Source organism: Ictidomys tridecemlineatus, chromosome 2 (assembly GCF_052094955.1).
Source record: "Ictidomys tridecemlineatus isolate mIctTri1 chromosome 2, mIctTri1.hap1, whole genome shotgun sequence".
Lineage (NCBI taxonomy): Eukaryota > Metazoa > Chordata > Mammalia > Rodentia > Sciuridae > Ictidomys > Ictidomys tridecemlineatus.
The window spans coordinates 144684384-144711448 of NC_135478.1; the positions used below are offsets into that span (position 1 = coordinate 144684384).

A 27065-nucleotide genomic window follows, 5' to 3' on the forward strand; every position below is an offset into this window, starting at 1 on the left:
ACACTTTTCCTCCCCAGGTCGATAAATAAGACAGCCGCAGGGAAATTGGCTTCCTGAGCCCCGGTGCTCAGCTGGAGCGGCCCATCCCTGGCCAAGGAAAATAACGGCACAAACATTGCGGGGGACATATAGGAAGCATTTCTGCTGGAAACCTGCTGGGAATAGCTGCTGCCTTTTACATAGCAAACCCCTCTGGGGCCTCTGCACAGCCTGAACAAAGCCGTCCCTGCCCTCCCACTTCCTCTTGGCCTGGCTGACCCCTCCCTGCCTCTCCCCAAAGACTGACAGCCAGGCCACAGCACGTGCCCCATCCACAGGAACACAAGACAAGCTCTGTAGCTGTCACCACCCAATGCCAGTCTCGTTCCTGGCTCCCCAAATCAAAGGGGTCTCCTTTTAGCCAGCACTGCCGAGGGACACAGCCCCACACCAGCCTGTGTCCTAGGCCCCGTGGGGGCACACAGAGGCTGGGGACAGGCTGCTGTCCAGTGTTCGCAACTCCCCTAGCCCTCTCTCTGGGCCACAGCAGACAGTCGGAATGTGCCTCCTGGTCCCCTTGTGGAAACGCCTACCTCTGCATGGCCCAGAGGGACAGCTAAGGTGCTCCCTGGGCTCAGACAGGGCCAGATACAGGGATGGGGCGGCTCCAGGCGGGCTTTGTCATTATGTTGTTCCTAGTTTCTCAAGAGGACAGCCATGGGACAGGAACTCCTGGGGGCTGGTGCTGTGCCTCTGGGCCCCTTTACTCCACCCGGTTCTGATGACCCATCCCAGAGCAGTGCCTGCCTCTGGTTCTGACACAACTCGACCCTCTCTGCCCCCCAGCCTCCTTGCCAGTCTCCCATGGCAGTTCTACATTCTCTCACATTCCTCTGTGAAGCCCTCGGGATATACATGGAATGACAAGGCTCAGACCCAACCGCTTCTCTTCACTAGCGCGGATGGCATTCTTCCCGTCCAGCCTCTCCATCTTTGCTCTGGCATGTGAGGGGCTCCAAACTCTCCTTACCCACCTACTCAGTCAGTTCTGCCCCAACATGTTTCCCTATAGCCACGTAGGGGACCACACCCGGTTCCTCGGAGTGTCCCCGTCCCATCAGCTCCACTGACCCCTCCCTGGACAGCTCTTTTTCCCACATCCACTCGACCAGGCCCACCCATCCTCATGGAGCCTCTTGGACCATCTAGATATGCCCTGGAATGGGGTCCCTGGGGTCTGGGCCGTTCCTGACAGCACAGTCTATGGAGCCCTATGCCTTGGACCTGTGTTGATCAAGAGGAAGACAGGAGAGAGCAGACTGGACAACTTGGAGCAGAGGGCATTGCCCATCCTAGAGAATTCTGATAGGAGACGAGACCCAGGAGGGCCTCCAGCATCCCCTTCCACCCCCATGAGGATCACAGCCCGACCTTGTGCTCCCTTCACACGCACAGAATAGAGGAGTCTTGGCCCTCGGCATGGGCTGGATACTTGCTTTATAGAAAACCAATTACCAGAAATAACCAGGGTCCCCAGAGCCACCCTCATCAGAGGCCTTGGCAAGGGGTGACCCAGTGGGAAACCAGAGAGGAGTGGAAAGGCAGTGGAGCCACTGGTGGCCTCCTTCCTGTCCTTGGCAGTCACAGTCAGCTGGGAGGCAACTCAGCAGCACACTGTCCTGCCTCACAGTCCTGGGCAGCCCTTCACAGAAGGGGCAAGAGGCCCTGTATGCTTCCAATAGCTATGCTGGCCTCCGTGGGGGTGACGCTCTTCTCAGAGACTTGCCGCCGAGGCCCAGGTAGGTCTCAGGAGTCACCCCAGTGATGAGCAGTGGAGCCACAGGATTTAGATGCATCCAAGGGTCACAGGATGGGCTCTGAGCCGTTCCAGTCCACGGATGCCCCCTTCCACCTACAGATGGATCGATCAGAGAAGGAGAGTTAGAGCTGCAGAGGCCCAGGCAGGAGCCCTGGCTTTTCATCACTTACCAGGAGTTTTGTCTTAGAGGCTTTCAGAATTTCCAGTTCCACCCTGCCCACCTCGCCCCTCCACACTCACGCACAGCCCATATACCCTTACTGGGTTCTTTTTTTGCCGGGGGGATACTAGGGATTGAACTCAGAGGCACTTGACCACTGAGCCACATCTGCAGCCTTTTTTTGTATTTTATTTAGAGACAGGGTCTCACTGAGTTGCTTAGTGCCTCCTTGTTACTGAGGCTGGCTTTGAATCCGCGATCCTCCTGCCTCAGCCTCCCGAGCCACTGGATTATAGGCGAGCCGTTGGGATTACAGGGATGTGCTACGGCCGGCGCCCCCATATACCCTTACAAACACACATAACACCAGGACCCTGGGGAGCAATGGAAAAGACAGACTCATTCATTCCTGCTACAGCTGACTTGGTGCCTGGCACTCTGGCCTCTGCTGATGTGATCTGTGCACATCTGGACCCAGCTGCTTTCCAGTGGTGCCAGATGGTGACCCAGTAGAGGCACCTGTGCAGACTTAGATATGGAGATAGCCTGGGATGTCCAAAGTACAGGAGGGTCCCAGTGACTGAAACCCAGAAAGATGGGAGAAAGGTGTAAGAGGGGACCGGGGACCCAGCAGAGCCTTGTAAGGATTCTGGAAGTTCCTCTAAGAGCCACAGGAAGCTTGGGAAGGGTGAGGAGCACCACAGGAACATATCAGATTTTTTTTAAAATGTGCTTTATGAAGCCTAAGAAGCACCAAGTAGAATTAAACTAGAGTCCAGGGTGAGAAACAATTTAATAGTAGTTCAGTTCCAACATAAAAAATTATTATAGAGGAGAGAATAAAATTTCCTAACACTTGATTTTAATTCATAATGCTGATCTTCTGAAATAACTCAAGAAGAATCATATTTCCAGCAGATGGAGAATTTATGTCAGTCTGGCTTTGGGTATTTTCTCTATATATGCAGAACCTAAGACTGTATGAACCAGGCCACCGAGGTTGCATAGCTCCACAGCAGTGCTGGGCTTCCAAGTGGGAGACTGGGATTTACAAATGCTTTCTAAAGTGTAGAGCTTGGGGAAGGAGCTGACATGTTGCTTTCAAAACCTGAAATACACCCAGGACATTGGAGAGTGATGAAGAAGACAGAGGGCAGGTGACTCATTCATTCCTGCTACAGGAGTGACTTGGTGCCTGGCACTCTGGCCTCAGCTGATGTAAGTGATCTGTGTACATGTGGACCCAGCTGCTTTCTAGTGGTGCTGAATGGTGGCCCAGTAGAAGCATCTGTGCAGAACTAGCTATCAGGATTAAAGTAAAAATCCTAACCACCATGGAGAAGGAAGAAAGGAAAGCCATTTCTCTTATGGTAATTATGAAATTGTATACCTGCCTGGAAAAGTTTAGTGTCCCTAAGAATGAAACTGCAGTCAGGGAGCAAGCAGGTTCTCTCTAAGTAACACTGTCACCCTGTTGTGTTTCCCAACAGAATGCCTGAGAGCACTGGGCGGGGACAGTGCAGTTGTCTTCCTCATCCACAGTTTCCATATCTGCAGATTCAACCAACCAGGATCAAAGAAAGAGGAGGGGGGAGGAGAAAAGAGGAGAAGGAGGAGGAGGAGGAGGAGTGGAAGAAGAGGGAAGAAAAAGAAAAAAAAGAGAAAGACAGCTGGCACATGCCTGTAATCACAGTGGTTTGGGAGGCTGAGGCAGGAGGATCCCAAGTTCAAAAGCCAGCCTCAGCAACTTAGCAAGATCCTAAACAACTTAGAATTATTCTGTCTCAAAATGAAAAATAAAAAGGGCTGAGGTTGTGGCTCAGTGGTTAAGTGCTCCTGGGTTCAATTCCTGGTACCTAATTAAAAGAAGGAGGAGGAGAAGGAGGGAAGGAAGGAAGGAAGGAAGGAAGGAAGGAAGGAAGGAAGGAAATTGTATTTTTGCCTAGCATGTACAGACCTTTCTTTATCTTTTCATTAATACATAAACAGTACAATACAACAACTATATAAATGGCATTAACATTGTATTAGTATTATAAGTCATCTAAAGATGATTTAAAGGATACAGGAGGATGTGTATAGGCTATATACAAATACTTTATCAGTTTTTAGAAAGGATTCCAGCATCCTTTGATTTTGGTATCCTCAAGGGGTCCTGGAACTGAACCTCTGTAGACACCAAAGAATGACTATTAGTAATGATGCATCATAGACTCAACATCCTCCATCTTTACCACATAACCCAGTCTTCCATTGAATTCCCTTCTCTTTTCTTTCTCAGGCAGAATTAAGTGACCTTGTGGTCTCCAGGTGCTTTAGACTAGTTCTTGAGCTTCTGCATGTGTCAGACAGATCCAGAGGAATCTATCAGGTACTTTGGGGTTGAGCCATGCATCATAGCATTCATCCTTCACTGCCTGAAGAAGAGACCCTGGGACTGTATTTGGAGACAACTTGACATGGCTTGGAAAAGTGAGACTGCTTCTGGGTGGTGAGTGCCTGCTGCTGGTGCTACCTGGGGTTGGAGTCTGATGATGTTCCAGGGGAGTTAATATGAGTCCACCTAGCAGGGACAATGGCCACTGCTCTGACTTGCACAATAGAGCAGGTACCAGAGGTAAGTCAGCTGGGGAAGGCTTCATGCCGATCCTCAGGTTCCTGAGGACTGGGCTGATCTCTTGCATCTGTTTTAATGGTACTTCAGCCATCTACAGCAACCTAATGCAGGGTTTAATGGATTCCACCCTGCTATTTGAGACGTTCAGTTTTCTGTTCCTGTTGATTGTCTTTGCAGTTTTGAAGTATATCATTAGAAAGCTTTTATTGTTCAATTAAGATTTGTAAGTAAGCATAGAAGACTCAGGCTCTAGGAAGACTCCTGAATCTAGATCCCCAGAGGGTGGCAGAAGGGAGGCAGAAAGGAGAACGACATTCTTGCCTTTAGCCTTGTCCTCGGGGTCCTCACTGATATTGCCCTCCATCCTTCCCACTAGCCTTTACCCTACCCACTCTGCAGGCAAACCCAAGTTCCTCCCAAGAGTCCTTAAACCTCTTGGATCTTGGCAAAATGTGCAGTTATAAGTATGCCTGCAGGGTGAGTATTCTTATCTACCCCTAGAAAACATTCATGTCACATCAGTCACTAAGCCTGACTGTCAGACTGTTGGATTTGTATTTGGTTTTGAGACTATTTACAGAGGTAACTAATCTTCCCAGCCTAGCCAACAGGTGTAAAGGCAGGAAATAGCACTGGAGAGAAGCAGTTTGCAATGATAGCGGAAAATCAAAGACGTCTTTAAAAATTGAAAGGACTGAGATATGGCAGATGTTGTTCTGAATGTCTATGAATCAATGACAAGGACAAGGAAGAAAAGCTCTTCCTATGCAACCAACAGCAATCAGGGATGATGGAGAAGGGGGAGGAAAGGCGTCTGCGCACACAGCGGAAGAGGCAGAATCAGAGCCAGGGCTCGCTAATCAGCGCTAATTCTGGAGGTGGCTGACAGTATGACAGCTTAGAGCAGGGTTTCTCAACGTCGGCACTTTGAGCATCTGAGCTGGACAATTCTTTATTGTGGGGATCAGTCCATGCATTGTCCCTGGATGCGACAACTAAAAAACATCCCCAAACTTTGCCAAATCACTCTGTTGAGGACCACCTGCTTCAAGGTTGAGTTTGGTGGGAACATCATGGTCCCTGCAGTTCAGGTGGACTCAGCATCACAGAGAGGGCCATGTTGTGGCTACAAATGAGGCACTTTGCTTCCCAGGTTTAATCCCCCAAACAGAGGGTTCATTACCTGCTCCCACAGATTCTCAGTATTGATAAACTGGTGGATTTCATTGGGGAAAGATACCTAAAAAAGTCCACAAGGAGAGAGCAGGTCTGCTTTCAAAGTTCCTGACTGATGGAGATACAAGGCCTGTGTGCAAGTTTACATTCCTGTGCTTTAGCCATTTGAAACCAAAGGTTCTAGAATGAGCCACTTGGGCTACTGTTCACCTGTGAACCTTGGCCTGTGCTCCACCCTCTGCCTGGAACGGCCATCCTCCTCCCCAACCTGCTCCCTTGCAGGATCAAATTGAGAATTCCTCTGGCTGCCAGGTTACCTGGGGACCCCTTTTCCCCAGGATCAGACCCAGGACAGAGCTAGTCTCCCCCATCCCAGGGCTACTATGGCACAAGGATGCCCCATCCATACCAGCTGCTCCTCTTGGACACCTGCCTGCAGCCCACTGCTCCCCACGGCACCCACCAGGGAACCTGGGTCTTCAATCACTTCACTCTCCTTCCCTTTGATCTAAGTGCTCACAAAACCCTACCCACGGCCCGCTGCCACTCCCTGGTCCCCTGCTCTCGCCTCTTCCCAGGTCCTTGCCCTACTTACCACTACCTGATCTTTCTGCCTCCCTGACGTGTGTAGAGCCCCTTGTGGTCTCCAAAGGGAGGGAAGGGATTCTGACATGATTGACAGGTGGGAAAACTGAGGCCAGGCAACAGGGCAGGGTGGATATGTGCAGGCAGCAGGGTATCAGATGGTACTTGGTGTGACAATGGAGCAGTGGGAACCCCAGGGAGTGTCCCTCCTATGGGTTAGAGGTGCTGTGGACAGGGACTCAGGCAAGGGTGTCAGCATGAAGATAGAAACCAGGACTCCTCAGTGGGTGGAGGGGCCACTGACGGAGGTGGGTGCTCTGCCCCAGGCCCTCAAGGGCACGGATTCCAGCTGCAATTACATTTTCAATTTCATGTCTGAGCCTCCAGAGAGAAACATGTGGGCTCCAGCCCCAGCCCAGTTGTGAGTTCTTTCCTTTTCTCTCTGGACAGCTGACAATTATTTCATTTTCTCTCACTCCGGAGAGGATGGAAGCATGAGAGAGGTCACCGTGTGTGTCTTGTTTGGAAATGACCCTAAATGAGTCAGGTTTGCTGTCATGGTTGGAGAACATCAGGAGGAGGGGACAGCAATGTCCCACATTCCAGACACAGTAAAGATAACGAGACTCTCTGAGGTGGAGACATGCATCATGCCAAAGAGCAGCGACAGCATGGGAACCCAGGGATGGTTCTAATTAGGACGCTCTTCTCCGAAGGCAAACACAGCAGTCTGGGCTTGTGCAATGTCTCCATGGCAACAGAGCCAGGTGATGGGAGGACACACTGTCCGCTAAGTGACCTTCCACTGGGCTGGGCCACTGAATTGCTCATGATTGAAGTGTGGCTGGGACACAGACCTCCATTCTGGAGACCCCACTTCCCTGTCTATATCAGATGGTATCTAAGGACATTTCCCTAGATTCCAGCAAGTTGCTAGATGGCCAGCTGGGGAATGTATTCTTTTCGGGTCAGTTGTGAGTCGGGGCTTTTTGCAGGGCAGCAGAGCTGGGTTTAAGAGTGGGTGGTGCATCTTCCTCTGGATTAGAGCAGAACTGATGTTGAACTTGACTTCCATTTAACTATGAACCCTCCAAGTGCAGGAATCAATTCTTATTCAGCCGTTTCTTCCAACCTAGAGGTTCCCAGGGCTGAAGTAACAGGAGGAGGAACCTATCTGCCCACCAGGTGGTCTGTCTGTCTACCCAACCCATCAGCAGGACAGATAGGTCAGCCATGAGCTTTCAGATGCTGGCCTTAGAGATACTTAGCAAAAACATGGCACCTCGTATACGCACTTCATGGGGAGGGTTTGCCTACAGGCAGCAGGAGTCCCTCCAGCCAGCCCCAAAGACAAGACCTATTCCAGCAGGTCCTCACAGTGACATAGGAGGCCACTTTCCCAAATTGCTCCTTTGAGCTATTTGAGAATCTGGGATGAAAACAAAACTCAAAGGCTTTGTAATCTACCCCTTCGGAATAAGATTCCAGAAGATCCAGCCTGCTGTCTTCCGTCATAGCAGCATGTTATCTGATGGATAGAGGGGCAGGGAACCCAGGAACCCATTCTTCACTCACCACTCAGTGTTTCTAGGAATTACTGGGAAATGTCTCATCATGGCCCAGTGGCTCATCATGGCGGGTCACAATGGGGAAGTAAAACAGGAAGAAAACTGGTATTGGGAAGAAGGTTCCCCTGGCCTAGTATGTCATGCAAGCCAGACACTGGAGGGCCCAGAGATCTGTGTTTTTACTCATTCTCCAGAAAATTCTGCTGACTCTGAAGCTTGAAGACCTTGCTCAGGAGCAAGATTTTCCAACTGGAGAGTCATCAATGGATTTTTAGGTTCCCCCAGCCATCAGGGAGCTGGGTGGGGTCTGGAACAACTAGAGTCTCCAGACCTGCTATCCCCAACTCTGTGCTACATAAATGGGGTTATTTTGCCTCTGTGATGTGAATTGGTAAACATTTCTGGAAGAGATGCCAAGCTCTACTTTGTCCAGGCCCATGACTGTGAGCAGAGGTGAGGGCAAGGCCAAGCTGCAGCCTGAACCATCCATTCCCAGGCCCAGGCTCACTCCCTGACACTAGCAGCCTCTCCAACTTCCCCCATCTGTCAACCGGGACAGGGCAATGGTGGGTTTGGTGTGGGAAGGGAAGAAGTCCTAGGAGAGAGGCAGGTGACAGAAAAGGCCCATGCCCGTCCTCTGAGCTTGGCCTGAGCTCCACATCATGCCACCTTTCATCTGGGACAGGCACCACCCCGAGTCATTCTCAAATGAATGCCAATTAGGGCTGAGCCCAGAAAATCCAATCAGGGCCCATACTGGGGGTACTCGGGTGGTCATGTAGTGGAACGGCCTTTGGCAATAGAAGAGTTACTTCCCAGAAAGGCAATGGAGGGGCTGGTGTGCCATGGGAGGGGTACAGAGACACAGTCAGATAGAGGCTCCATCAATGGCCCCAAGAGTCCGGAGGTGGCAGAGGCTATGTCCAGGATGCAGTTTGAACCCTGCAGTCCCCCCTGCAGGAAGAGTGTTCTGTGGCCTCCTGGGCTGTTCTGTACAAGGTGCCCAGGCCAGGGTCATCCCCTTTCCCCTTCTCTCATCACCCTGAATGAGTGGCTTTGTACATGAAAGGACAGTGACCTGCGTGTGCCCTTAATCCTCTGATGAAAGAAGCTCCGGCACATGACCCTGTAAGAATGCTGTGTCCCTGGCCCAGTGTGGGGGGGAGCACCAGCGGACAGATGGACGGGGCATCCCTCCCACTTCCCCTTCCTGACGTTCCCTCTGAGCACACGGCGTTCTCTCTCTTTCTCACAGGTGGGCAGAGACCCTGGGCTGCAGGTGTGCCATCTAGACCTCGGGCAGTCAGAAGCTCAGGGCCTGGGTGGTGTCCCCACCCCCCCCACCCCCAATGTCACAGGAAAACGGAGTCTCCACGTGAGGCCACACTGAATCATGAGTGGCTGAGACAATCCTATTGAGAGTGAACGTTAGAGGGCATTGGTGATTTGACAGATAACAAAGCAAGGTACAGAGAGGTGAAGTCAACAGCGCCCCTCCGGCAAGCTGCAGAGTCAGGGGTCCGACTCAGGCAGCCTGGCTCCAGACCTCATCACCACTGCAATGTCTGCTGCTTCCCTAGAAGAAGGACCTAGCTAGCATCAGTGCCTCCTCCCTCCCAGCTGCTCTCCCCTCTGCATACTGAGGTTTCCCGTCATTACCCCCAGGCTTTAAGAAGGGCCTGCCACAGTGAGCTGGGGGTTCCCAACAGCCACAACCCATGGGCCCCTCCAGAGCACTGCCCCAGCTCTGGGGCCCCTCAGAGAACTCAGGAGGGAAGGGAACATGGCCTCCACCAGGCCCCGTGAACTAGGCGTTCCCCTCCCCTCCCCTCCCCTTAAACGCAGGAGGGCTGGCTGGGTGGAGGTGTTAGAGTCTGTAAACAAGTCAGGTTGGCGCCTGGCATTTTGCCAGGGGGAGTGGTTTGTGAGGTGGCGCCAGGGAGCCATTAAGTGTGGAGATTCCTTATTGGTTGACTGCTGTATCTAGTTTATGTTAATTAGATAAGCTGTGTGGAATGTATATATACCCCTCCTGTCCTACAATAAAGGGCTCCCACTCCTGCTGCATCACTCTACACACATTGTTCGTCACCCCCACCCCCCCCCCCCCGGTTGTTTTGCTGCAGCCGGACTGCGGCATGGAGGAGTCCCTAGCTTAGTTGCCTCTGAGCTAGGAGCACCTCTGCTCAGTGTTCATGGTGGCCAAGGCTGTCTCTCCACCTCCTCCTGGAGCAGAGGGTGCTCCTGCTCCAGGCCACCTCCTGCCACACCCTGGCTGGGCCAGCCCCTGCCATCCCCCCTTCCACTTTGGATTCAGCCTCCAGCTCCAGCCCAGTGAACAGCTCTCCCTCCTCCTTCAGGCCTGACAGCACTCGGCAGGCCAGGTGGCTGCTCAAGGGAGGCTCTGGAATCCCACTATGGGGACGTGCAAGTCACTTATGCCTCCGCTTGGGCCACGGTGACAAGGGAAGACATCTGGTTATGCCCGAGCCCCAGAGCACTGGGTCTCTCCAGCCTGCAGTGGTCTCACCTACCCCAGTCTTCTGGCCTGGAACCATTTGGGAATCCTTCCTCCTTTTCCTGCAGGCCTGACGCCCCTGACCACCACACCTCCCGGTCATTCAGGAAGAGGCTCAAAAGCCAGAGCCATGCCCGACTCACTTGGTTCTGATGCAGAGCTCCAGGGGAGGGACAAAGTCACTGTGGCTGTCCTCGGGGCTGGTCTGGGTGGTATCTGGGGAGGAGGGAGAAAGAGAGGCACAGTCATGTCACTCCAGGGCTCTGCATTGAACCTGTGGTCAGCGCGGACAACTTTCTTGGGACCCGTCCCTCCGAGTACCTATGCCTTCATCTCCATTCCAACTGGATCCACCTTCATGGCTGGCCCTAAATTCTCACCTGGACAACTCACAGGCCTCTCATTGTCCAGTCTCCATCCCAGTTTTGTGCCTTGCTTCAGCTACCAAAACCTTCTTAATAAAAACACATCCGATCCCATCATGCCCTGCTCTCAAACCTCCTATGGCTCCCTCTTGCCTGAAGAATAAATCCAGACTTGTCAGCAAAGTGTTTGGGGCTCTTCCCATGTGGCCTCCACTTCACCTTACATGCTTGATGCCATCAAGAGTCAAGGCCCATTCCTGGATCCCTCCAGCTGGAGGGGCCCTGCTAAGATCTGTTCTCCGATCACCCCAGTCCTGGCACCCGAGTCTACACTGTTCTCGAGCATCCTGAGGGGGGATGTGAAGCCTGGTGTCTGTGAGGGGTCTGGAAGCTCCTTTAGGGTACAGGTTGGGGGGGGGTGTCGCACCGACGGTCAGCCGGATCTGCTCCTGCTGGTTGGCCAGGCCGTCATAATAGTACAGGTCAAAGTGCCGCTCGGCCTTCCAGTCAGACAGCAGCTCCATCTGCAGGCTGAAGAGGACGCTGAAGTGGCTCTCGCTGCACACTACCCAGATGGGGAACCGTGGGGTCTTCAGGAAGCAGCCGACCTGGAGGAGGGAGAGACCCGATGGAACCTGCCATCCCCAGAGAGAGCAGCTGGGGCTTCTTCAGTCCAAACCAGGGCAGGACGGACCTCTGAGAGACCCAATCCTGTTTGTGTGCTTTGCTGGGAGCCATTCCTGCTAGTAGGACCACTGGTCAGTTGCCCAGAGCTGCCCTGCCCCCCCCCCCCCGCATGACGGCTCACAGACCTGAAACAGGGGCCTCATCCCTTTCTTCCTCCCCTCCATGTCCAGTAGTTCAGGGTGATGCCCATGCTGCATCTTTTAGTACCCTCGCTCCCACCTCTCCTCTCCAGGTCCACTCCCCCGCCTCACTGGACCATGGCAATGACCTCCTAACCAATTCTTACCAGGCTTCTCTTGCTAACCAAGCCCCCACGCCTTCACGTTCTCTATCTACCATCTAGAGCTCTCCTCTCCTTGGAGAGCCTGCATCACCCAAACTACCCAATCAGGGGGCAGCGATCACTTCCTCCTGGCAGATCCCAGGGGCTCATCACCTGGCAACCAGATTCCTGGGCCACAGCACCACAGTGCATCCCCTCCCTCCCTCCCTCGTGATGTCACACCCACCCACCAGCCTGCCAGATGATACCCTAGCAGCCAGGGCCCAGGCGTGAGTGGTTTGATGACCGAGGGTTCTTCTGAGCAAGATGGGACTTGAACTTGAACTGTGCCTCAAAGACAGGAAGAACTGGGAGTAGGGAGGGAAGGGGCTGGGTGAGCAGTCTGTGGGCAAAGCCAAGAAGGAACCGGCCAGAGAAACCGGAGGTACAGGGGGGACACTTCCTTGCTTCAGTACAGAGCAAGAAAGAGGAGGTTGGGGTAGTTCCAGAATAAGGAGTGGAAACTTCCTTCAGGTGAGGGATTCTCTAAAAAAGTTCCAAGCCAGGGAATCTCACAGCAGAGAAAACAGAGCAGGCAGCAGGTCCTGCAACGCAATGCCACCATTTTCCCTGCAAAGGGGAGAGGCCCCCAAGGGCCTGGTCAGCTTTGCCCCTCAGGCTCTCTCCCTGTCCCCTGTGAGTCCCCTGGGCAGCGCCTCTCTCCACCAGGGGCCTGGGCTCATTCCACCATGTGTGTGCCACGGTCCAGGCCGGTTCAGGCCTAATCCCCACGGGCCCCAGGGAGATGTTTGCGTGCTCAGGTATTTACAGCCGCTGCCTGTGGATTAAGGAAAGAATGGGAATTATTTTTCCAGTGAAGAGAAAGGCATAATTTCTCCAGGGCCTGTCACAGAAGAGTGGCTGGGCAGCCCCTACTCAGAGGTGACTCTGGGCTAGAGGTGGCAGGGGCAGAGGAGCCACGCTCAGAATGTCCAGTGAGACTTGTCCATTAAAGTGGCTTCCTCCAGAGGGCAGGAGGGCCATCTTTCACAATGTGCTCCTCACTTTCTTATTGTCCAAGTATCCCTTCCCCCCTCACCACCTGGGCCCTCAAGGGACTTCGGGGCTTGCTCCTTGTGGGGTGTGGGGGAATTAGATGTCTGAAAACACAAATCCCTCTACCAAATCGGTTTCTGTCCTGTTTTCCAAAGTTGGCACTGCCCCGCAAACGGAGCCTGGAAGACAGGATCCAGCGCTCCCTCCTGGCAGGAAAAGAGCCCCGAGCCAAGCAGGGAGCAGCAGGTCTTTGCACAATCAGCCCCCTGAATTTTCCAACTGAGGGCAGCTGGCCACATATAAAGAATTGTCAAAAGGTTAAGGGTAAGAGTTTGTCAATGAGTCTTCTCATTCAGGAGCTCCCTTCCAAGTGGGTAACATTTTCCAGAGATGAAATTTGCTTCCTTCTCATTCTTAGGGAACCAAAGGCTGGGCAAGGGCCCACACTCCCCACGGCACAGTCCAGCCTTCCCCCGGAGGGGCCTGCGCACAGCCAGAGATTGCTTTCAAATGGTAAGTCTGAATCTGCAGAAGCTGTGAGTGACCAGCAGCCAGGTGGGCTGCCGGGATAACCATTGTGTCCATAAGGGCGACAATTGTTCATTGTGATCTATACTTTCATCCCCAGCACTGTGCTATGCAGTGGAGACACAGCATGGAAGGAAACAAGAACAGTCTTGTCCTTGTGGAACTGACCAGATTAAGGGGGATAACAGAGAGGAATCAAATAATCTAACGCACAATGAGCTTGTGCTTTATACCTCGTTGAATCTAGGACTCCACCAGATTTGCCACTTTTCTTTTCTTTTTTTTTTTTTTTTTTTTTGGTCCAGGGATTGAACCTAGGGGCATTTAACCACTTAGCCACATCCCCAACCCTTTTAAAAAATATTTTATGTAGAGACAGGGTCTCACTGAGTTGCTTAGGGCCTTGTTAAATTGCCGAGGCTGGCTTTGAATTCGAGATCCTCCTGCCTCAGCCTCCTGAGCCGCTGGGATTTCAAGTGTGTGCCACCATGCTCGGCATTGCCACAGTTTTTTGTGTCACTAAGAAAGACAGAAAGCTGACCACGCTTGGCACGCTGTCAATTGCAATAATACATTATCATTTCAGAAATGCTTAACATGGGGAACGTTCACCTCCTAAAAGCATTGAGATATGGAGAATGACAGTGGCAAGAGGTGCACGGAAGTGGGGGGCACGAGAAGACACCCTGACTCAGGCAGAGTGAGGCTGAAGGCAGGAAAGCCCTCCCTTTTAGGAAGTAGCTTTTAATCCAAAAACTTGAAGAGCAGAAAAAGCAAGGCAGGTGCGGGGTAGAGTAGGTGCAAAGGCCCAGAGATGGGAAGGAAGGAACCCAGGAAGGGGGGTGCAGTGTGGCCTAAGCCAGTGCCTATGGGACAGAGTTCGGTGGGGTGAGGCAGGGATAGGCTGAGAGGGTCATGGGAATGTTGCGATTTTAGTCCCTGTATCAGTTAGCTTGGGCTAACAAACACCATAGAGGGGGCGGCTTCAGCAATGGACATTTATTCTCTCCAAGTTCAGGAGGCTGAAGTCTGATGGAGGAGGTACTTGAGTTAGATCTGGAGGCCTCTCGCCTTGGCTCACAGATGGCTGTCTTCTCCCTGTGTCTCCGCAGGGCCTTCCCTCAGTGTCCTAGTCCCTTCTGCCTATGATGACGCCCGTCGTTTGGATGAGGGCCATCCTAGGAACCGCATTCTAACTTAATCACTGCCTTGCATCCCGGTCTCCACCGACAGTTACATTCCAAGGTCCTGGGGGTGAGGATTTCACTGGGCAGTTTTAGGGGGACACAGTGAGCTCATAACATTCTCAGAGGATTGGGAAACCGAGGTAGACTGTTGAGAAAGGAACGGGACGACTGGATCTACGTTTTTAAAGGACACGCTGGCTTCCGTAAAAGGACAGGATGGGGAAGAGTAGGGACAGGAGCTGAAGTCAGCCGGACTGTCACGAGCATCAGACCAGCAGCGCTGGTGGCTGGACCAGGGCGCACGCAGACAGACTTGAGCAACCTCTGCCAGGCACCCTCTCACGCAGGGAGATGAAACTCCCAGTCTCAGCCGAGGGAAGGACAACAAAGCGTCTATGTGGATCCCAGGAATCCAAAAAGGGAAGGGAGCTGGAGGGCCCGGATGTCTTCCGCCATGTTGTAGGGGAAGGACGATCTTGGCTGAGAGTCCCATCAATAACCCTCCATTGACCCAAAGAAAGCAGTTTATTTTTTGACCAACACCCTAACAGCAAGAATGAAATGAGGACTTGTGGTGAGAGTCCACAAGCCTGGCCACAGTCACTTTTCTTAGAGTTTCAGGCTGAAGATTTTGGGAGTCCACTTGGGGTCTGATGCTCCTGCACCCTGGTACTCCTCACTGGCCACGTGGTCACATTCCTGGCCTCCCTCCTGACACCAGCACAATCAGGAGGAGCCACCTGGCTCTCCCCCCAGCCTTTGGTGGATCCTACAATTCTGCATTCTGTGAGCTGGAGACAGCACACCTGAACCTGTGGCCATGCAGGAGGGGCGGGATGAAGATCTGGGTTCCCTCCCACCTTGTAAACCCATTCTCCCAGCATTCTCCAGATGCTCCCTTCAGGAGGGTCTCTGTGTCCTGGTCCTGGGACACATGATGCATGAGACCTAGCCCGGCCCTCCAAGAACCTGCAGGCAGAGGCAGAGCTCCTGCCACCCTCAGGACAATGCTCCCATATAATCCACCACAGAACAGTCACGAGAAGCAGGGCTCAAAGAAGGTTCTATGGCAGCTGGAACAAGCAGGTAGGGTCAGTGAACCCCTGGCCAGCCCTCCTCAGCCCCTGTCCACATTCCCCGGAAGGTACAGTCATCACTGTCCAGCTTCACCCGAGACCCTGGCTTCAGTGAGATAGGAGGCAGGGAGACCCAGTGAGGCCCCTTAGAGGTTGAACTGTGTTCCCCGGAAGATACATGAGACCTCTGATTGGGATTTTATTTGCATATAGCATCACTGCCAATGGGATTAGTTAAGATGAGGTTCTCCTGTAGGAGGGTAGACCCTTAATCCAACTGAGGTCCTTAGGAGAATCTTAGACACACAGGGAGAAGGCCGCTGTGGGATAGCAGAGTCAGGGGCTGGGGTGATTCATCTGTAAGCCAAGAAACGTCAAGGATTGAAAAAAAAAACACCCCAAACTCAAAGAGACAAGGATCAAGTCTCCCTATGGGTTTCAGAGGGAGCCCTGCTCTGCAAACACCTTGATCTCAGGCCTACGGCATCCAGAACTGTAAGAGAATGAATTTCTGTTGCTTTGGCCACCCAGTTTGTGGCATCTTGTTGTGACAACCCTAAGAAAGTAATACAAGGCCTCAGACCTCAAGTTCCTATCCCTGGAAAAGACCCCCATTCTTACGGTGCATGTGTGCGCGCGCGCGCGCACACACACACACACACACACACACACACACACACACACACATACACACACACACAGCCCAGAGGCAGCCAAGGCCAACCCACAATCACACTATAAATTCCTAGAGGTACTTTCCAGACAGCCTTCCTCAGAACTCAGCATCAACTGGCTTTGGGTCTGAATGGCGTGCTTTACTGGACGGCAGGGAAACTGCACGTCTTCCCAGATCCTCGGTGACTCAGGCTGGACCTGAATTCCAGCCACTCTGGGAAGGGCAGGCCTGCTTTCCTTCCCTGCCATTGAGCTCTTTTCTTGTCAGTTCCAGGGAGCGAGGCTCCCCGGGGCCTGGAGAAGGTGAGTGTGTGGGTACCTGGCACACGTTGTAGTGCTCAAAGAGGGACAAGAAGCCAATATCGCTACGCGCTGTAATGCCCCGGAGGAGGGTGATGTTCCCGTTCCCAGAATCCAGCTCCACCACGTCGTTGAAAACATTGGACACGGCTCTCCCAGTCAGGAGCAGATTGACAAGTTCCTGTTGATGAGAAGGGGAAGCCACGTCAAGTCTCTGAATCAGCTGTGGAGGGGAGTCTAGGAAAAAGAAAAAAAAAAGGGTGGGGGTGGGAGTGGAGAAGGAAAGCAAGCAAGGAGAGAGAGATGGAAATCAAAGGCAGGCCCTGCAGGGAAAGTTGCCATCTTTGCTCATCTAAGTGACTCCAGGCACTCATCAACTTTTATTCTCTAAGCATGCATTGAGCACCACTGTACACAGGACCCTGTTCTAGGACTCAGACCATTGGAGAGAACTTCAGGAGGATAAGACATGACTCCATTCTCAGTCCAGACTGGGGTGGGGGTCAGGTGTGTCCCCATGGGATTGAAGCATGACATAGAATGTGACTGGGGCTATTAAAAAAAATGTGCATGTAGAGCACTCCAGGGCCCAGATGGACAGGACACAAGGCCACATGACTGAGTAAAAGTGTCTTTGTAGACTGACTTTTGGGATGTTAGTTTTTAAATAGACTTTTAGATTTTGAAATAACTTTAGACTCAATAGAAGTCATAAAAAGAGTTCATAGGTTTCCTCACACCTTTCACCCAGCTTCCCCCGACAACAGCATCTTCCAGAAGCCGAGCGAGCACATATTTAAAATCAGGAAACTGCCAGGCACAGGAGGGCAAGTCTTTAATCCCAGCAGCTCAGGAGGCTGAGGCAGGAGGATCATGAGTTCAAAGCCAGCCTCAGCAAAAGCGAGGCGCTAAGCAACTCAGTGAGACCCTGTCTCTAAATTTAAAAATATACAAAAATTAAAAAAAAATAATAAAAACCAGGAAACTCACAGTGCTGCAGGGCCACCTGCACTCCAGGCCTATTTGAATCTCACCAGGGACAGCAAGGTTTCAATGGAGGGGAGAGGGCAGGGCAAGATGTCTCAGGGGCAGGAAGAGCAGAAGCAGGGGTCAGCAGGAAGCCCATCTTCACCTTGCCTCAAGTATCATGTACTCAGTGGCCCCATCACTTATGCCTCATTCCAGCACGGCAACAAGCACGTGACCTTAGGACCTGCAGCAGGAGCGCTGTTTCTCTTGCAGTCTCCTTCAGCCTGGTCCCCTGCACCAGGGTGGGCCATTGTGGCTGGAAGGGACCTTCTTTATACAACGGCCTCCTTGTCCAACCTCCTCTTAGAAATAGAGAAACCGAGGCTCACAGATGCAGAAGGACTTGCCCTGGTCACACACAGTAGGCGCCAGGGCTGAACCTCCACCCACATCTGCTGGCTCTGAACATCTGTCTGGTTTCCCTTCAATTGTCCCCACCCCTCGTTATACTCATGAAAGCCCCTGCCTGGACATGCATTCAAGATGCAGAGTGGTGGCCTCCAAGAGCCCACTGCCCCCTGGGGAAGGAGTCCCGCAAGCTGCACTTGGGCAGGCAGGTCTCAGTCTCACCCATCTCCATCAGGGCTGGCACTGCCCATGAGTCAAACGGGCAGGCAGCCCTCTCGCCGCACATGGGAATGGCCACGGCCGCCCTTTCCTAAATGGCAGAGTTTATGCAAGTGTTTTCCCCTGAATTGTGAAAACAACGTCCGGGGTTAATAATTCCCCCTGTTAACACCAACACCCCTGCCCCAGTGACAGTAAAAGAGGTCTTGGTTGATGGCCTCTGAGGAGCCCTCATTGGACAGAGATACGAAGGGGCCTCATTGTGACCTAGCAGAGGAAATGAGAAAAGAATTTGGAGGAAATATCTGTTCTAAGATACTGCACCTCAGGGGCAGTAGCTACGAAGAAGGGTACAGCCTTGATCAGGCGGGTTCAAGTTTTTTCCATCTGGTTTTCAACAGGAAAAAAGGGCCCTGCTCCTTAATCAAGGGTGTGTCCAGAACCTTCCACCTAGCAGAAAGCTTTCTTGAGATGGGAAGAAAGAAGTACCGGGCATCTCCCACTCCCCATTCCTTACTATTCAAAATGTGGTCTGTAAACCGGCAGAATTGCCTTTCCATGGGCACTGGGGCAGCCTATGAGAAATCCAGAGCCTCAGGCCCAAGCCCAGTGCCCTGAATCCAAGCCTGCTCTACAACAGGACCCTCGAGGGTTCGTGTGCACGTCAAAGCTTAAGCAGCTTGGGGTGGGGAAGAAGGTGTCCCAGCTCATATGGTGGGTGTACCGGAGAACAGTCCTTGAACCCAGCCCCAGACTCTGGTCTGGCATCCTCTGCCAACACCTGACGGCCACCCACCTGTGGCCAACATCACTCTCTGCCCTCTGCAAAGGGAAGTTCCCATGGAGTAGAAAAGCACTGAGAGGGAGAGTGGCCTGTCCCCTGAGACCTTCTCCCAGAAAGGAGGACAACAGCCAACCCCATCCCTCTGTGGCTGACTGGCAAACCATAGCCCCAAGCTTGCACCTGCATAGTGACCAGGCATAGTTCCAGAGCTGGGCACAAGTGAGTCAGGACCCCAGGACAACTGGGTCTTCAGCTGGATTGGAAGATCCAGCTGAATCTGTGTGAACTGAGAGTCAGAAGTCACTGTGGTCCATGTGGCCACTGTGGGAGGCCTCGCCGTGCAGAAAAAGGCACAGATAGAAACTAGGGGTGGGATTTAGCTGCCAGTCTTCCTGCTCACATGACCGGATCTGGAGCTGTTTCCTTTCCTGGTATCATGTGAGTGACTGAGAGGATCCAGGACAAGCAACTGTGCTCAGGGTCTCTCCTGCACCCCCTCAAGACCTCCTGGGGGGTCCCTTTGTAGAAATGCAGCTAGAAGGGTGGTCATGAAGACAACACCCTGTACAAACATAAAAGGTGTCATTGCTGCTGTCTCCCCATCTGGAGCCAGGGTCCTCAGCTTATGCCAGGGGCACTGCTCCCTATGGCCTGGGCTCTGGGCAGGGCAGCACTTGGATCTCCATCCCACGTCTTCTGCGTGGGTGCAAGCACACAGATTACAGCACAGCAAGTACTCCCCAAAGAGAAGCTGAGATCTCTTTCCTAGTCTCCATGACCAGGAAGCCCAGCAGAAGTAGGCACACCAAAGCATTGGGAGGGTATCACTGAGGATAAAGGAGAGAGGGACAGAGGAAGAAGAACCACCTCCAGGCTGCCCCTGGGCCCCACAGTACCCCTGACCTGTGTGCAGTAGCCGTGTGCTCCAATCAGGTGGGTGGTGGGAACATCAAAGTCCTGGCGAACCCTGGAAAACACAGAAAGGAGCCTCTGTTTGACCCAAGCCTCCAGGGCAAACCTCACTGGGTGATCAGGCACCTGTAGGACCCAGGCCAAGGGTTCCAGATTGGGTGGGAACCTGCGTATCTTGTGTTCAGCATTGTCCACAGAGGTGGTCCCTGCTCCAATGAAATTTGGGCTCAAACCCAGGCCTGCTTGAGCCACAGTCACCCTGTTCCCTGGGTAATGGCTTCCATTCTGGCCTCCCTGGGCCTCTGGCCATACCAGAGGATGGCGAGAGAAGACTGATACAGCAGAAAGTCCCTGGTGCTGGGAATCCAACGTCCTGCCTTCACATCCCAACTACTGCCATTAACAGTAGGGGTGGGGGCTACCTCTCCCATCTCTGAGCCCCAGTCGCCCATCTGTGAAGGGGAAGGAACTGACTCGAATGCTCTGTGATGATTTGGTTATGGCTTGAGTGTGTCCCCTGTGGGTTCCTGTGTTGACATTTAATTTCCCTTTTATATTAAGAGGGTGGAGACTTAATTCAGCTATGGTTTAGAGGCGGGGCTTCTGGGAGGAGATGAGGATTAGGTAAGGTCATGGGGTGGAGGCACCACAATTGAATCTTGGAGATTGTAGGAGGAGGGAGACCTGAAGAGACAGGCACACATTCCCTGTCTCTTGCTACGTGATGCCCTGCACCTCCTCAAGACTCTGCCAGCAAGGAGGCTGACATCAGATGTGGACCCCAACCTTGGACCTTCAGAACCATCGCTCAAACTTCTTCTCATTAAAACTTCCACAGTCTGCGGGATGGCATTCCTGGCGATAGAAAATAGACCAATACAGCCTTCTCAGATTCCAAAACAACGGTGCTACAGCTCCGGTACCGAGTGCCACGCAGGCATCCTTCTGCAAGACCCAGGGAGATAATGGGGGTTTCAAGAAGAGGCTGGCGCACGCCTGAAACCCCAGCAGCTCAGGACGCTGAGGCAGGAGGATTGCAAGTGTGAGGCTAGCCTCAGCAACTTAGTGAGTCCCTAAGCAACTCAATGACCCTGTCTCAAAATAAAATATAAAAAAGGGCTGGGGATGTGGCTCAGAGGTTAAGGGCCCCTGAGTTCAATCCCCAGTACCACAAAAAAGGAAGAAAGAAAAAATAAAAAGGTTTCCCCAGAGCTGGTGGGCCCAGGGCCTCCAGGCAGTCTCTTTTCAAAGCCTAGAGCCCCTCCATGCTACCCCTGTGGCTCCTTCTTCAAAAGGGGGTTCTCCAAAAGGCATAGACTGAAAAGCCCCTTTGGCAGAGTAAGTTCCTCAAACCACAAGAAACGAATTTTAGGGCTGAGCAGCAGTGAGTACAGAACAATTCAGGATATGTCCCATCGTTGGGACCCCTATGAGGGGTGAGGTGATGAACACTAGGAGGCAAAAAGCCCTCCCTGAACTTCAGAGTCCTCCTCAGCTTGTCACCATGCTGGGAAGCCCACTGTGGCATGTGGTTCCTAAAAGGAGCAGCAAAGACCTCAAAGTAAATAGCTCCGGGAAACAAAGCAGTCTTGTGATCGGAGCCATGTAACCAGCAGAGAGTAAAGGAGCTACCGTCTCCTTACTGCACCCAGCAGATGCACCTTCAACCCTCTAGGACCCCTGGGAATTGGGAATTACTGTATCCTGGCCCTGGCCCGCTTCCTTTATCCACACCCCAGAGAGAGCACTGCGCGGTGACCAGGGGTTGGAAGGGTTTAGCAATCAGACCGCTCATTTTTCTTTTTGATGGAAGAGAAGGGGAACCTGGTCTCAGTTTATGCCCTAGATCCAAGGTCTGCCGTAAGCTCACAAACCTAAAACACACGCCCTGGCCCTGTATCCTTTCCCGACAAACTTCAGAAATTCAGCCTCCGCAATACTTGCAGAGATAATGCTTTCTTGTGGTTTTTAGTAACTGTGCCAAACGGGGAAGGTTTATGGTCCACATGAGATGTCCTGGGAGCACCGTCATAGGGGACTGCAGACCGCAAAAGCGTGGGGTCCTCTGGGAAGGCCCTCACGGCTGACCCACCAGAGACAGCCCAGCAGGCCTGGGAGGGGGCCAGCCGGGGTGACTCATGGAGCACCAAACTCAGCTGGCACTAGATCAGGCAGAAGAATTGATGGAAACGTTCTCCTCAGCGTATACAAGCATCTTCTGATGAGAAGAAAATAACCTCAAAGGAGTCCTGGGTGGACCGATAAGCATCGCTGGCCTCAGGCCACCCGCAGTTTTCAGAAGCGGGTCCGATCTTCATAAGCTCACAGCCGCGTGTTCACCCAGCGGGCTTGAGAGCCTGCGTCAGCTGGGAGCAGAGGGACAAGCAGAAAGGACAATGGGAGGAAATGGCAATTGCATCCTTAGGTGCAAACACGATGGGAAATTCAGGCGTGTGCTTGCATCTTAAAAGAGGGGAACATCTGTATTTCACATCAGGGCACTCGAGAGACGCCAAGGAGTGGCTCGTGGCTTCGGAGATTTACAACTTTGGCACATGTGGATGCTCAGGCCTCCCCCAGGGGAGCTGCTGCAGTACTAAGCGCGAGGAGTCCTTGGGCAGTCAGCTTGCAGGCAGGATCTGCACCAGACCCTAGTTCCGGCCCTGGCCTGCTGCAAGGCCACAAACCCCTTGCCCCTGGGCCTCAGTCTCTCTTTCTGGAACATCAGAGTCTTGGACAAGATGAGAGGTGTACTGGCATGAACTGTCCAATATGTTGAAGTCTTAGTCCCTGTCCCCCCACCCCACCCCAGCATACCTAAGCTTATGCATCTGGAGATAAAGACTTTAAAGGGGTGAGTGAGTTAAAATGAGGCTCTTAAGGTGGGTCCTAACCCAATAGGACTGGTGTCCTTATAAGACAAGGTGTCCAAGAAAATTTGCACACACAAAGAGATCCCCCTGGGATGTGCACACATACAGGAAAGGCCACGTGAGACACAGAAGTCGCCATTGGCAATCCTAGAAGGGGAGCCTCAGGAGGAACTGAGCCTGTTGGCACTTTGATCTTGGCCTTCAGGCTGTGGAGGTGTAAGAAATCAATTTCTGTGCTTAAGCCACCCAGATGGTGGCACTTTGTGACGGCAGGCCTAGGACTCCTGTACAAGTGGCTCCAGTGTCATTTTAGACTCAGAGCCCTTGCTTTAAATGGAATCTTCTATGCAGAAGCCTGTTTTATGAAGGGTGGTGTTACTTAGCTGAAGGCAGTACTGGGCCTTGCCCATCACTTTCTCCCTCCACCAGCCCCTGTGGCTTCTCAGGGGAACCTCTGGGTCCCACGCATCCTGGGAGCAGAAGCTGAAACCATGGAAGGGGCCCCCAAGCTCTGGGCTCCTACCCTTCTGGGCTTCTGAGCCACAAACCATGGCAGTCTCTTCCCCAGGACCGACTTACCACCCAGTCTAGTGGGCAGGGGGTCCTTTTCACAGTTCCCCTGGGGGCCGGTCCTGGGGACTCTTGAACAGCCTGAGCAGGCAGGCACAAAGCTGAAGGACAGAAGCCAGGCAGGCCCAGGAGCCCTGAGGCCCCACCCAGGTTCCACTGCCCGTGGCTCCCGTTGGCCTGTCCCTTCACCTAAAAGCCTCCCCGTGTGAACGTGGCATTTGGCACACAAGTTTCTGAATAAGAAGGAAAATATGCCCAAGTGGCCTAGAGGCATGGCGCCAGTGTCTAGCCACTCACCTAAAACAAATGTCCGCAAGGCGTGTCAGTGGGCAGCTCGGCCTTGGCCTGACCGAGTGACCGCAGGCAAGTCCTCACCCCTTTTTCAGCCTGAGTCCTCATTTAGATGAAGCAGAGGCCTAGAGCAAAGGATCCCCCCGGGACCCCCTGGGATGCAAACAAGTGAGTCTGGTTCCTGACTTTGATCTTAAGACATCCAGCTTCTCATACATAGGCAGTAATTAGCCAGAAGACCCAACCAGCCGTCCTGCCTCCACCTGTCCACTGGGACATCAAGCCCTGAGCAATTACGTCCCACTGCGTCAGCTAACCTGGCTTCCCAGAGGCTATACCCCAACAGCACTTCCCTACCCAGCTGCAGAGGTGGAGCGTTTGCCTTATGAAAGGGCAACTGTGGCAGACCAAGAGAACCTGGCTCTAAAGGCAGGGAGCCCTGGGCTCAGACCCGAGTGCTGCCACTTACAGGTTGTCCCCTTCTCAGAGCCTTGGTGTCCCCTACCTGCCTGATGGGTATGAGGACGCCTCCTGCTATTAGAGATCACTGTGAGAACTGGATGGGATGAACTATATAAAGCATCTGGCATTTGGTAAATGTTACTTCCTTTTTCCTACGATAACAACATTAAAACAAGAAAACAATGACCAAGAGGTCATGATTCCTGCAACCTTAACTCTTCGTATCACAGCCAAGAACCCAGAATACATCGAGACCTCCAAGAGGTTGAAAGGTAGCTGCGAATATCTGAAAAAGGGTCTGGAGAGAGCGGATATTGACTGCTTTCCCAGGAAGGCAGAGAGGGAAGGGACAATGAGTCAGAAGACCTGGGTGTCTGGCCCCTCTGCCACCTGTGCCGCATGCCCTTGGCAAATGGCTTTCTATCTCTGAGCCCTGGGGTGTGTCTTTCCCTGACGAAGATAACCATAGCCACTCCTGAGGCTTGCTGGAAGAGATCCTGGGAAGGCTTTGCAAAGGGCAGACAGCTCCAGGGCTGGAGAGCTCCATGTCCATCCCCCTGTGCAGGCAGTGAGAACTTGGTGGGAGACTGTGCCTGGAGGAAGGAAGAGAGGAGGAGCCCAGATTCCACAGCCACTGGCCAAAGCCCTTCCCAAGCTGTCTTCCCCTCAGCACCTGCCATCTCCCCCAACTCTGGGGCCGCCCCTCCCAACCCCACACAATCAATCTCTGCAAACCCTCACCAGTGGCTTGTGCCCACTCTGTCCTTGCTACCTGCCGAGACCCTTGCTGCCCACCCCTCAGAGTCCTGCCTAGTGCCTCCTCTTCCATTGAGAGGAGGGACAGAAATGCCCATCTCTCCTCCCCTTAGGACCCATGGGCCCATGCCATCTCTTCTCCATGCACCTGTCTTGTCCCTCGGGTCAGCAAGGACTTCGAGATCAGGTAATGTCATATCTGTCTGGTTTCCCGGTGCCTAGAATAAGGCACACAAGTGCACAGCAAATGACACTCCCACCCTGAGCTTCCCACCCCCATCCCAGGAGAGGCTGGGTTCCATAGGCCCCGTGGGACTGATTCCAGAAGCTGGACCCAGGAGAGGGGTGGAGGCAGGTGGAAGTGAGCCGCCCACCAGCACACTTGAGGCAGATATGGCCCAGAAAATCCTTCCAGGAGGTTCCTGCATCTCCCTCCTCCCAAGGCCCATCGTCCTAATCTGGGCATCTAAGCCCTTCATGGAATAAGAAGTGATAGTCCTTAGGTGAGTGGCCAGAGGTACGAGATGCCCTGCTACTTGGAGAGTCACTAACCCTAGTGTGGCCTGAGTTTGGTCCCCTCCTCAGGTGTGGGAGTGAGCCCCTCCAATCAGCCCTGGGGTTGGGACCGTGAGAAGGACTGTACTCAGCTGGGCCCAGGGTGTACTCGCTGGCTGTGGCTTGCCCTCTCAGCAGCCCGGGGACCTGCCCAGCAGTGTGGGCCTGTTTCAGAGCAGACCCTGCCAGCTGAAATCATAAGGGGGTAGAGGAGGTGGTCTAGCACCCAGTTGGGTGCAGGCCTACTGGGGGCCTCATTTTTCCATTTTATGTGGGCAAACCCTGCTGAGTGGCAGGCGTCGCCCCTCCCCTCCCGGTAATGGTGATGCTGGCACAGGGTGTTAGACCAAGCCACTAGACTGGGGTGATAGGGCTGTGCCACTAACTCACCCTTCCCTTCTCCATGTCCCCACATCTGTAAAGAGGGATGAAGGTCCCAGGCCTGCAGGCCTGTCCCGTGGGTTGCCACAAGACCCCAAAAGCCCAAGGTGGCAGTGAGCGCCTTGTGTCTGGCTGAGCCTCCACTTTGCTCAGGGCAAGAAGGTCCATAGTGCCCCCCTGATGGGGGGCCGCGGCAGAGGGGCAGAAGGAAGTAAGGCTTGAGGAGGGCGCCTGCCAGTCCATGACAGACATCCACACAGGTTCCCTTCCACTGTCATGTTGGTCTGGGACATTTTTGCTGGAAGTGTTAGCGTGGACCCTCCCGTCACCCGGATCAGTGTTACGATGGGGCTGGAGCTCGCTCAGGAAGTCCTTCTCCTCTGGTTTCCCATGTACAGGTGAGGAAGGTCCTTGCCTACTGGGTCCAGCCTCATGTGTGATGGGGAAAAACGGGCAAGAGAGGGCCACCAAGCCTGCGAGTCAGGGCTCCTGGTGTGGGTGACTCTATTGACACTCTGATTCTTGTGGGATGGAAAAGCTTAGGCAGGGTTCCAAGGACACTGCAGAGCGCCCCCTTCTGTTCAGCACAACACATCTGGAACTGACAAGAACTGGGGATTCTCAATGACGGCTGCCCCTGAAGAAACCTCACACCCCCGACCCCCAGCCAGCACCTCCGCCAGGTGGCCTCTGATGGGCGAGCACCCCCTCCACCCTGGAATGAAAACCATGGTGGTCACTCTCTTCCACTTCTGAAAAGAGCCTGTGGGACCTCTTTCAAGCCCATCTCCAAACCCACATCCTACGTTTCCTACGTGTGAAACCTCCTGCACTTCTATTTCCTGATTCCAAGCACCCAGTTCCTAGGCAGTCTAGGGACTTATTCCTGCAGAAGTCCCATCATAGGTGCAGCCCAGGCCCAGCCATGGTGATGGCATCCGGTGCCTGGCACCTGGCAGGCTATGGAGTTATTGGAGTCCCCATGCAGGAGGCTTTCCTGAGAACACAGCCGGGACTCAGGGGAGAATAGCAAGGAGACAGAGAAGGGACACAAATCCCAGGCACGGTACGTACTTCCTGGATCTAGCCACTCCTGAAGTCCAGGTATTTGATAACAGTGGCTTGGTTTTCTGGTTGCACTGGTAGGAAGCGAGTTTCTTTCACTTTCCTTAGCAACCAATTCTCATAGTTGTCATCCGTTTCAGGGCTATTTCCTTAAAGAAAGAAACTGGTTGGTTGTCCCTGTTGTTTTTAATCTCTCAAAAGTTTTGAGAGCAAGTCACCATGGCGCAGATGCTGCATGGTTCCTCCCCACACCTTTCAGCCA

At 53.2% G+C, this 27065-nt stretch overlaps 1 protein-coding gene across 5 annotated transcripts in view; it reads right to left on the reverse strand.

The window, feature by feature from the left end:
* Positions 1–1459: 1459 nt before the first annotated feature.
* Positions 1460–27065, reverse strand: part of Mindy4 (MINDY lysine 48 deubiquitinase 4) — a 112541-nt gene continuing 86935 nt past the window's right edge. For 4 of the 5 annotated variants that reach the window (XM_078039897.1, XM_078039898.1, XM_005319168.5 and 1 more), the window contains 5 exons: positions 19842–19905; positions 16578–16739; positions 11215–11395; positions 10566–10638; positions 1460–1891 (listed from right to left, as the gene is read on the reverse strand). In XM_078039897.1, the coding sequence (XP_077896023.1) occupies positions 1843–1891; positions 10566–10638; positions 11215–11395; positions 16578–16739; positions 19842–19905 (529 nt within the window). In that variant the 3' untranslated portion in view covers positions 1460–1842. Of the gene's footprint in view, positions 1892–10565; positions 10639–11214; positions 11396–16577; positions 16740–19841; positions 19906–27065 lie in introns of those variants that run through there. The other variant, XM_040291817.2, reaches the window with a different exon arrangement.